The 12,342-nt window shown below is 37.3% G+C and overlaps 1 protein-coding gene across 1 annotated transcript; it reads right to left on the reverse strand.

The window, feature by feature from the left end:
- Positions 1–239: 239 nt before the first annotated feature.
- Positions 240–12,166, reverse strand: gpat3 (glycerol-3-phosphate acyltransferase 3). Its single transcript, XM_036588284.1, has 13 exons — positions 12,010–12,166; positions 11,372–11,568; positions 10,529–10,595; positions 8,342–8,636; positions 6,783–6,857; positions 6,470–6,559; positions 6,267–6,360; positions 5,449–5,564; positions 5,274–5,329; positions 2,734–2,819; positions 2,508–2,636; positions 2,348–2,427; positions 240–1,356 (listed from the first exon to the last, which is right to left on the reverse strand). Exons 2-13 carry the CDS (start codon positions 11,516–11,518, stop codon positions 1,266–1,268), a joined length of 1,326 nt encoding a protein of 441 aa, XP_036444177.1. The 5' UTR covers positions 11,519–11,568; positions 12,010–12,166; the 3' UTR covers positions 240–1,265.
- Positions 12,167–12,342: the final 176 nt, after the last annotated feature.

Here is a 12,342-nt window from a genome sequence, read left to right on the forward strand (position 1 = left end):
TACTAATGCTTATTACTCAGTAACTACACAGACTTCAGTGCAAACTGGTTGAGCTATTCTTGGTTATAGAAGTGTATACACTCTACAAGGTATGAAACTGTCACTGGGGCAGTACCCCTCTTGTCACTGGGGTGGTACCCTCAAGGGTACATCTCAGTACCTTAAGTCAGAAAACATAATTGTACCATAATCCATTGAAATTATATTTTCTAAATTGTATTGACTCCACACACCCCGTCTCATCTCCAGGCTTTTTATTCTGCTGTTTTGTTTTAAAACAGTGATTATGAAATGATACAAATGTGTACTTTTCCTTTGGGAAAAACATATTTAAGGTACAAAATTGGACCTTAAAACCACTGTTGTACCTTTGAGGGTTCATTTACGTTGTTTATACCTTGATAAACAGGAAATGTACGTGCACAGAACCTTTATTTCTAACTGTAATAAAACATTGGGCCCGCCGGTGGACCCTGGCCATTTAATGGATTAATAAAAATACACTACAGAGTACACTTTAAATCACAGTTGTTTCAGAGAAATTTTCAACAGTTTGAAAAAATAACACTGATAAAAAATTGTGCTTATTTTGTGAGAACTTAAGACCTGACAGTCTTGTCTTTCATGTGAAGGAAGCCTTCCTTTCTTGGTGCAGTGTGACCCCCAGTGGTCTCTTAGAGGAACACTTTTTCCAGGCCCCATGAACCTGGAAAATCTAGATATTGATATTACTGGAATAAAGTGTGATCATATGATCAAAGTAGTTCTTCCATGATACGCAAATATTGTTTTTGAGGGATTACACACAAAAAATGACTAAACCAACAGTAAAATACTACATAAACACAACAAATGATCCAAAAGAACCAGCCTGAGTGGAGCAATGTAACAGCAATAAGAGTCAATATGATTGAATATCAAATTAAAATATAAAAGAGTGTTCTGGGATGTTTTTATGGTGGTATTGGAACACTATTTAAAATAAAAATATAAAGAGTGCTCTGCAAAAGTCAGATATGGTATCTAATTTCTAATTTCAAAAAGCCCACCATGTTATGCAAATTTGGTGCACAGCTCGTATATGATGCCTCAATAAAGAAGCAATTTCAAATCAAGCTCATAAATAATGAGAGGCGTCTTATTCCAGATGAACTGTTTTTCTAGGCTACATTATCAACATTGAATCCTAAAGGACCTGTAACAGGCTGTAAGCTTAATCAGTATCTGGAAGACCTGGCCTAAAGCTGTGGTACAAAGTAGTCTCTTCAGTCCTGTCCTACGATCATACTGCTGTACATCTTCTGTTGCTCTTCCTTATAGGACTCCTTTACTTTCTCTCTCTTCAGTCCCCCATCCCTGCAACAAAACCAACAGAGACATTTACATATGCTTATGTAAAAGGATTATAAAAATTGCTCATAGAAGTCACATTAACCGTAGTCATTACTAGAAATGTGCACAAGTATTTGAGTAGTTGATTAACTGCTCCAGCTGCCAGTATTCAAAAACTGAAAAAACAAAATCAGTGAAGGTATTTCTTTGTTCTCAATGACAAACTAAAATGTTGGCATATCACCTACTGAGGAGAAAAAATTAAGTGTAGTTTAATAAATGACATCCAGGCCATGTATTGTTGCGTCAGGCAGTCCTACTGCTAGCATTAGTTCATTTACTCTTCGGAAGGGGCAGCCTCTGTTAGTCGAGGCCACAGGAGTTCCTTTGGCTATTTCTAAACAATAAAACGTTTTCAAAAGTACACTTCTAAATGTACAGCTGGTAGAGTGATTTTTTAGCTTGCCAGTACCAGTGCCTTGTTTAACAGTGTGTTTATATAGTTGGAATGTACATCCAGTGTGATCATGGCCAACAATATAGCATGATGTAATTCAAAATTATTTCTTTTAGCTCATTGAAACAAGCAGAGAAATTCAGTTTTTGAATTAAATTTGTATTTGATTAGTTTTGCAACTGTTGAGCATAGTCTTGTTTTGTAGAATAAAAAAAAACATTGCTTTATTTTTCTAATTGCTTGATATCAAAACAAAGATAAAAGGTCAGAAGTGCTGTCAATACAGAATGAAAAGCAAATATAAATGTAAGCCATTGCATACCATGTAATTATCATGTAATGGAACATTTAATTACATGTGAATAGTACAGCAAACTGAAAGTAATAACTTTTGACTTCTAAAGGTTAAAAAGTAATTAGAGGCATTTTCTTCGTTAATAAATATCGCTGAATACTAAACTTTGCAAGAGTAGTTACTGTGATTAAAAAAGAGAAACAGACAATGCTTATGTCTTTTATATATATATATATAAACAATAAATACATTTGAATACTCACCAAGACAGATCGACCAGTCCTCCTTGCCGAGCTATGGCGGATTTGACTCGGTTGGCAAAATGGACAGCATCCTCCCCATCCTAACAAAAGAGCCAGTTAAACCAAAAGACACATTATATAGAGCAAAACAGCCATTTACAACTTGCATCAGCCTTCTTACCTGGAGACTCATAGGTGGAAGGTACCACACATTACACACTATAGCCCAGCTGGTCATCATCCTGAGTAGGTAGCTCACCATGTTGTACTTTCCGCTGTTCCAGAACGCATCTCCGAATTGCGGGTCGTACTGAGACAGAAAGAAAATAGGTATCACCATGTCAGCTTGACTCTAATTGAAATGTTTAAAATAGCACTTTAAAGGTGGCTACAGCTATTAAAAATACCTTTATTGCTACTGGGTATATTGTCGCCCCTATATCAAAGCTTCCCTTTTTGAACATCATGACAGATGTGTTATTGATGCAAGTTCCTGCCAGAAGAGGAAAGAGAAGTCATCTTTACTTGCGCTCCTTAAAGTGTCATGCAAAAGAATTTACAGTCATCTGCATTACATCAACATTGAACATATATCCTCTCTACTCTACAGTTCTTTAGCGTAAGCAGTCAGATCTTGCTCTGCTTTTTTTTTATCCTTCATCACAGAGTGGTATGTAGTATGCATTAAGAATTGTGGGTAAATGCTTTTTCTAGTCAGGCTGCTGAAGAAGTAGTTAAAGGAAACTTTTCTCGTTCTTTCTCATCCTTTTTTCCCAGCGTTTTAAAGCAATGTTTAAATGTGTAAAGTGTTTTTTGTGGAATATGTCCTTTTAAAGTAAGGGTAAGATGACTTCCACCAAGGTTGCACAGGAACTGAACTGCATCCAGCTTCAGCCTCAAAATGACCAGCATTCTTTGACAATACAATCTACAATAATATCTATTTTCAAATTGTTTTGGACAATTTATTTTCAAATTTAAAGATGCACTAAATACAGATCCCATGTGATTCAACGCACAGATTCAGTCAGTGTGGCAGAGGCAAGCTGGTTTATGCCAAAGGAGCAGCATAGTTTTCTACCATCTAAGCTTGTTTTATCACAGAGTTTTAGTAAAAATGCCTCCTTTTTCTGCAGTCCAAAGTAACAGTTTGGGGTGATTTTAATTTTAATGAAATCTGTGTTGTACTTCTGAAAGGGAATAATAAAAGAAGTGAAACTAAAGTGTGGTATTTCACCTTTGCCGTTTAATCAGAGTAAAATCAGTGAGTGCTCCCCCTGCTGGATGTTTGAGGACATAAGCAATCACCTCCCTATAACATTCTTCACAAGGCCTTATGGTCAATTGTAGATTGAATTGGGCTTTCTTAAAGACCCGACAGTCCAAACTGTATTTAGTGTTGATACAAAAAAAGGATGTAGTTTTCAAAGAGCTATTAACACTACTCTTACTGATTTCTAAAGACATAAGATAAACCCATAAAGAACTGTCATACAGGAATTCTCTGTATATAAATTAACTGACTATAAATTAATTCCTACAATCGATCCCAATTAAAATTCTTGAAAATAAATGTGTAACCTAGTGTATTTTTAATAATAATTTTGCACTATGATATTACACTGACCTCTGCACGTTTGATGCGGCCATGTACACACAACAACACTAATAGCTATGAAGGATCTACCACTGAAACTAAAAATGGAAAACGCTGTCTTGTTCAACCACAAGCATAAAAACTATAATGCTGAATTATCTACATTATTTGCTTGTTTATTATGTGATTTATGAATATTACTGATGAAATATTTCAGTTGAATGTTTGATTAGTTTGAGCATGATAGCCTAGTGCCTAAGTTTAGTAGCTTATTTTAAAGCATCAGTTTTTTTTCAAGAAAAAAATGGTTCAGGTTTCAATGTCTGTATGCAGCTAATATTCTGGCCATACTTGCTTCAATTACCTGTGTTCCTATGGCAAAGAGGCAGTTCAGCTTAGCTGCAGCAGAAAGCCATTACATTCAGAAACGCATCGCTACCCATAACCTTCAAACAAGCACAGACCAGTAAAATAGTTCCACTGAGATATCAGATTATATGGGCTTAGATTTTACCATAACATGGTAACCATTGTTCAGTGTTGCTGCATTAGTCTTATATTAGAGGTTATAAAAGCTATTTTGTTCACTTTTGTGTTCTATTCATTTTTGCACCATATAATATTTTAGAAGGACACATTTCACAAAATTCCACCATAATTATAATTAGGAAAAAATAACTGGGAAAATTTTTTTTTGTAATGAACATGGTGGACGCTGTTATTGTTACCTATTTTGTGATGGACACAAAGAAATAATTAACACACTGTCATAAAAACGCTGTCACCTTTAGTTAGGGAACATAGCTGGACATAGTGGCCATATATTTTAAGCTGTGTTGGCTCCTTATGCCCTGTCTTCACTTCAGGCTTTATTTTATTTTTCTGCTTAAAAAGCCTTCAATTACAAACAGGTACAAATATGCACCTTTGGGAACATGAAGGTAATGTACTTTTAAAACTCACTGGAGGAAACACAATTGAACTTCAAGGACCACATTGTACCTTTAAATTGGGGGTACATTTACTGTTTGTATTTCTGGGGATTAAAATCTACCAAGACAGTACTTTTTTTCCTGACAGTGTACTATTTTACTATTTTTACTAAATTACTATTGCGGCGATTATAATGTGATTATTATTATGTAGTAAATACGTAATAACTAATAAAAATGTTATTCTACATGAATTAGAACTTCTTGCAATGCTAAAAAGACAAATTTTCCCAGAAAGAGGTACTATCATATCATATCACACCATATTGTACTGACAGGTCCTATGCAAACTCACAGTCAATCAACAGAAGACATCATTACAGTAATGCAAAACACAAAAGCACATAAAAGCCCTCACCCTCTGGGAAGATAAGAATTGGTTGCTTGGTTTTGTCAGCAACATGATCTTTCAGCCTGTGACAGAAAAGAAAACCCGTTTTTATGCACCTCGCCTCACGCATGCATCTACTCACAGAAACCGCTCAACCTCTCTGTTTTCACTCGCTCAGTTTTACTCTCACACACTTCATCACCTTTTGGCCACTGCGTGGCGATCTTTCATCTCCGACCTTTCAAACCACACGTGGGGGCAGGATCGCACCATTGACCTCTGGATGACCCCCATCAGGCCTCCATGAATCTGACCCACCTGTGGAGAGAGAAGACAACTGAAACTTACACAAGCTGCTCTAAGCCTGAATGAATAACTTGTACTTAATGGCTGTTTCAACTAGAAATTAAAGCCCCTGTCAACATGGTTCAAGTACTTTACATATTTGTTTTAATAGCAAAGATGTGCTGTTTACCAGTGCTATATTCAAGAAATATATACATTTTCGCTGGGACTCTTTGTCATTTTATGTGAGGGAGAGAGGAGAGAAACGCGAGTAGTTGATGTATATATACTGCTAACTCTGATTGTTACTTTGGCAGATCTGATATTCCCTGTGCCAAATTTAGTCCCATCCAACTCAAATCGAAAGAAAAATATGGCAGAAAATGTAATTTCAAAAATCTCTCAACAGAAAAGGCCAACAGCATTCTTTCTCTACCAGTTCATACTGAAATATATAGATAGTAGTTAAAAAAAATCAAGAAAATGAGTAGACAGGGGCTTTAAACAGACAAAGGGGTCTCTGACTTTTGAACAGTGCTGTATGTTTCTGTTCTACCTTTCTACTAATTTAATACATACATATCAAACCTTCACCAGTGTACTTTAAGGCTGCATAACATGGACAAAATACTAGTACTGTGCCTGTACTGTAAAGAGTACCAGGAGACTCAGTGCATTAATGGAATTAAAAATTATAAAAAAAAAACAAGTTCACAGAAAAAGCTCAACACCTACCATAGCGTAACATCCATCGTTTGCCAAAATGACAATATCGATTGGAGAGGTGTGGTTTGCTACACAAATTCCTCCTTTCTTCGGATGATTTTCTCTGCAAACATAAATATATGCCATTTTATTTTGCTCAAGGACAAACAGATACAAGAGGAACATGGAATAAAGTGGTGGAGGGGGACGAGAAAGTTGAGGCAGTTACCCACTTGTTATGGTAACGGATTCTAGCTGACAGGGCTCTAGCACAGATCCTGTAGCATGTAACATGTATCAGATCACTGATCCAGGTCTTCACACTGACGGAGATAGAGGTGCTAGCATTAGAACATAATAGTTCACTTCTGAGAGACCTTTTTATTACTTTATATAAACATAAAAAGCCCCTCTGCCTAAAAAGGAACCTTAGAGAAATCACGTCTGTTAAAGTTTAATGAGTTGTTAGTCATTGGTTCGAAACAATTTGCTCCTGCATAGGTCTTTAAGCCTTATCTCTGAAAACCTTTCAAACAAGAATATTACTTGCTGTGGGGTAGCAGGCCTACAAGTGTGGTTCCTATCACCAGCCAGCTCAGTCCAAGAACAGCCAGTGTGATCCTATCACAGAGAACAACAGACATGTTTAAGCAATATGTGAAAAACAATCAACTTAAGTAGGTAGAATAATGTATAATGTAGAATAATGTATACATTAGGGCTGTTATGATTACTAGATTAAACTTGAGTTAAGTTCATTGTTAGCATTTGAGCTTTTGCAACTCAGTCAAAAGAAATAACTGGTACATTTATGGATTATGTATAGTACTGTGAAGACACCCTTTATCTGTTTAATTTGCAGTCAAAAGGGCCATTAAGTACAAGTTATTTAATTTTACAACATCATGACAAAAGCAGAAAACACATATTTAACAGAAAACTAAACTAAATATGATATAAACTTTTTCAATATTTATTGTTTCCACTCTTTACTTCTATTACAGCTTCCATTCTACAGCTGGAGGAGGTAGGGGACATGAAGTCTAATTGAACCCTGTTCAAAACCTCCACTGTGGAAGCCGCCAGGCGTGGCTGTGGCCAAAATCTTGTTGATGTTTGTCAGGGCGGTAACCCAAGAATCCGCTGGTGGACACTTGTGGTAAGGGAGACCGTCAAGGTGAAGAAGGAGGCCTTTAGGGACTGGTTGGCTTCAAGAGGGTCTGGACATCCATCTAGCGACTCAGGAGTGGTCAGAGTAGCTTTGCTTAAGCTGCACTCAACAAAGACGGAGAAAGTCTATCTTTGAATGAGGATATAGTCAGTTGGTGGAAGGAGCACTCTGAGGAACTCCTAAACCCAAGAGACATGCCTCCCTCAGGGCCAGAGGCTTCTGAGGTGTCAGACTTCCCTGGCGGAGGTCACTGAGGTAGTTGGCAAGCTCCTTGGTGGTAGGGCGCCAGATGTTGATGAGATCCAGGATGACCCAGGAATGCTTAAGGCTCTGCTGTGGGGCTGTCATGGCTGACATGCTTCTGCAATGTCATGTGGACCCCGGGAACAGTACTCTTAGACTGGCAGACCGCTGTCTGGACTCTGTGGTGATCAGTTCATTGTTCTGAGAGCACCAGCAGTTCTTTGATTAGCAGGTTTTCTTCTTTTTTGTCTATATCCTCTTCTCAGAAAAGGCTTCTTGACAGCTACACATCCTTTCAGACCCATAGCGTTGAGTTGTCTTCTCACAGTGGAAGGGTGGACAGAAACACCTGTGGATGTTTTCAGATCTGTAGCAAGAGTGGAGCTTGATTTTCTTCTCTCTCAATGATGAAAGCCTTAAGAAGTGATGGTTGTGGTGGTTCATCATCTTTTTTTTCAAATCCAGTTTTGGAAAGTCTTATTTTTTCACTTATTTCCCTTCCTGCATATGAATTATCTTATATATGTTCTCTTCAGAAATATCTCCTGAAAATTTAACAAACTTGTACTTAAAGCCTGTTTTGACTGAAAATTAAATAAATAAATGGCCTCTGACTTTTGCACAGTCCTGTATAATCAATAGTGACTGACCCAGTATACATAGACTGAAAGCATAATGTCAGCAGGCTCACCTGAGTGGTAAGAGTATACAGTAACGTATGAACACTCCCAGGCCCCATATGATGGTCACTCTCACGCTGATGTAGTGGAAGTTGTTGTTGGTTCGAGTGAGAAGGTTCCAGGAAGCCAATTCTTCAGATGTGAAGCGCTGAGTGACTTGGTCATCAACAATGCTTGCTATACCCTTCTTACAGAAATAAAAGGCATCACAGAGCGTGAAGTCTCCCCCAGCGAGAGATTTAGGATGAGACCGTCGCAGCTTCCCAATCTCTTCTTCCATAGAGCCATCGTCTTTCTCAATAATCCCTGAAATGACAGATCATCTTCAGACCCAGCTCGGCAGCCATGGTCTTAAAGGGATTTTTCCACTGATTTTTCAAAGCTGTCTACATAATTAAGTGGTTAGGATGTAAACAAAATTAATTCAGAGTGGTTTGCTGTGAAATTGTCTATTTTAGAAGAACTTACCATAGGCTATCATTCACCTTGAGTTGGCTACCAGACATTTGAAGAGTTTATTGCCTCTAAAAGCAACCTCAAAGCTATTACATGCTGCCTGATGCCTGAGACATTTGTTTACAACAGATATGAGATCTCTCAAACATATTTTAGCAATATTTTTTTCAGAGAGGTATGTGCAAGGTGTTGTAAGAAATAATAAAAGTAATAATAGTAGTAATTGTACTCAGAGAAAATGGTATTGACAAACTCAGAAGACACGTGTAGGCTCACTGGTCATTTTGGATGACTGGTCACTGCTGCCAGTAAATTAATGTAAATTGTGTTGTCTGGTACGTTACTGTAAATGAATGCACTGCTCTAAATGCACAATGTTTTACAGTATGATCATGTAAAATAACAAACCAGTATTTTGCTTTGAAATTACTTCTGTAAATGTGCAGTCATCTTTTACAGTGTTGTAAATAAAATGGCTATGTGTGCGTTGGGAATACCGCAACTCCTGTTTCACCATCAATGTAAAGAAATTCAAGTTGGTACTTTGTCTACAAAACACCATTTCACATCAAACCACTCTGAGTTGCTTTGTTTACATCTCAAAGATTTATTTATGCAGAAAATGTAAAAAATCTGAGGAATTCCCCTTTAATGATTTACGAAGAATATCACTTTTTGGAAAAATCAATATTAGACAAGTTTTCCTGTGTATTTCACTTTAAATTAAAATGTTCAATACAATACAATTTGTACTGTTTTGAATGTAATTAAGCATTGGGAGGACACAGAAATGGGATGCCAACAAACAAACAAGACAAACTTGTGCCATCAATGTGGAGTTTGTGGTTAAGAGTGTTATGCAATCCTTTTTTGATGTTTCCTTCCTCCTTAGTCACTGAAAAAGGTTTCTTTTATATCCATCTTGTACAGTATGGATAACTACAAAATGCAGTTATACTTTATTCTCAATACAAGCCTTAATTATTAAAATAATCCTTTTTCTAATACTTTTTCCATTTAATCCAAGCATGAGTATGCTGCACTCTATCACACCTCTCTTTCTGAACTAAGAACCTAAACCTGTTTGTTATCAGTGTCTCTTGTCTAGAAAAATCTGTCCTTCACCAGATTTCAGATAAATAAATAAATAAATAATGTCTCTAGAGATGTTCAATGCCATGCCTTACACTGGTTAAAGTTCACATCTGAATGTGAGCTGTCCAACTGAAATTATGAAATCTGACCTTCTGTAACATCACGTAAGTTCAGTTAACTGGTCAGTGCAGACTACTACTGCCAATAAACAAACTCTTAAAAAATACCAATATAATATAATATAATACAACTGAATAGCATAGTAGAAAACACTGACAGTCCTTTTAAAACAGGATGTTTCTGACCTCAAACACACAGTTAAGCATCGGTACACATGCTGCAAAACTGGCTTTTTGAGATTCATAGATACCAGCTGAAATACCAGTTTGTTCACAAAAACCTCATGCTAATGTCAGAGCAAGACCTTATATAAATGGCACGAATGCCAAACAATAAAAGCAAATGTGCAGAACCACAGAAGCGTACAAAAGTAAACATGTAGCCTGCGGGTTTAATACATAATACACATCTCTTACAATAAGGGTAATCATATAGCATTTTGTATTTAATAGCATCTTACACTGTGCTTTGTCTATTCACTTCTGATATGTGCTATGCAGACACAGTGCCAGTATGATTCCACTTACCATTGGGCAGATGAGCGGGGAGTGCATCCTCCTCCTTCTGTCCTCTCTGGATCCTCAGAGTGGCCCACTGCCCGTAGAACAAGTTTATTTTTGGGCGACCTTTATTACACAGCCTCACGCATAAGAGACATTGCTTAAACTAGCATGAATATTTATACCAGACAAACTGCTCTACCATGATACTGGAGCGTATGTGAATATTAACCCTTTTAACCCTAGGCCTATGATTCAGTTATTAATCTTAGCCCATTAATGTGTGTATCTGCAATTTTACATTGTGGTTCTATATGTTCTCTGAGCTTGCATGCAAATCTGAGTACAAATCTGAAGAAACCTGATTAAACCATATGTCTAAAAAGTGAGTTTTTATCGCTTCCCAGTGTAAATTCTAAATTTTGGTCACAAGAGAAAAACCAAATGTGAATTAAAATAAGAAAAGTACACAAAATTTAAAAAAGTCAAACTGTTACTGTTAGATGTTCATTCCAATTGTATCTATACAAGATTTCATCACTTCAGAACATGTTCTGTGCCGTTTAGTTGTTTTGTTGCTGAACACAGGAACATAAGTTAAGGCTTATTATTCAGTGACTACTTATGATTATTGAATAACTGTGAAACTGCTATGTCAGTTATATAATTACTAGAGTGAGGAACTGAACTGTGAACCCACATGTGATGTCTTATGGTTCAAGGGGTTAAGAAACAAATGTACTGTACTTGTTTTTCAAAGCCATTTCTCCATTTTCAGTTCAGTTCAGAGCCCTTTTACATCACAAAGTTAAAGAGTGAGTGTCATCATTATCAACTGAAGTGGGGTTTAAATGTGTTTTGTGTATTTACCTCCAGTGTTTTGACCAGGGCTTTAATGTAGAGGTCTGTGAAGCCTAGTGACACCCCAAACATGGCAGGGAGCACAATGAGCCCCAACACCACAGACAACCACACCTCGAAGACCACCAGCGCCGAGTCCCAGCTGGCGCCCTCCATTTCTTCAAGCCCCTATCAGCCACTGCTTGAGCACACTGATATCAGGTCATCTGCACGTGGGAATCGAGGAGAAACTAAATACATAACAGTCTCAAGCTCTAGCTAATACAGTTCTGTTGGCCTAAAGGAACGGTAACCTTGGCTAAGTTAGGTAGGTTAGGTTAGACGTTTAACTCAAAGTCAATACAAACGATGATGCCTTCTTCACTCGTGCAAGCTGCTATCTGTTTTCTTCGTCTTGCAGTTAAGAGCAGGCGAGCTAAGTGAACTTTCCACAAAATCTTTAAAATCTATCCCGTTTATAACTAATAAGAGGGCTTAAAATAAGTTTTTATGTGCTACTTCTGTTAGCACACCGTCCCGTGTACTCATTTACATAAGAAACCGCTGTGCTGTAGGTTAACTGTGTACTGACACATCAACAATAGCGCCAACAAACACCGTTACATTCAATTAACTTTAACCCCCAAAAGTTTGCTAAAACCACTTACCGTGGTGATTTTCATTCCTCATTCCCAGATGTTGCCTGATGTTACAACCGTTCCAACCCCAAAATCTCTTTTTCCCCGAATACCTTTCGTGTGACTGAACACAAAGTTCAACTAGAAGTATTTCAAAATTTGGTGAGTATGGTAGAACAGCGCCTCCCAGTGGCCAGCACAGGAGCTAAAGCACAAACTGTTCTATTTAGCCAGCTAGGCGATCAGAACTCCGCTGTCCAGATTTAAGCAAATGGAAAAAAAGCTCTAGGGAGTTTTATATTTTATATCCACCTTAACTTATTAATCACACACCCTGAAAGATCCTCCAATTACAGTAAACAA

Source organism: Colossoma macropomum, unplaced genomic scaffold (assembly GCF_904425465.1).
Source record: "Colossoma macropomum unplaced genomic scaffold, Colossoma_macropomum, whole genome shotgun sequence".
NCBI classification, from domain to species: Eukaryota; Metazoa; Chordata; class Actinopteri; order Characiformes; family Serrasalmidae; genus Colossoma; species Colossoma macropomum.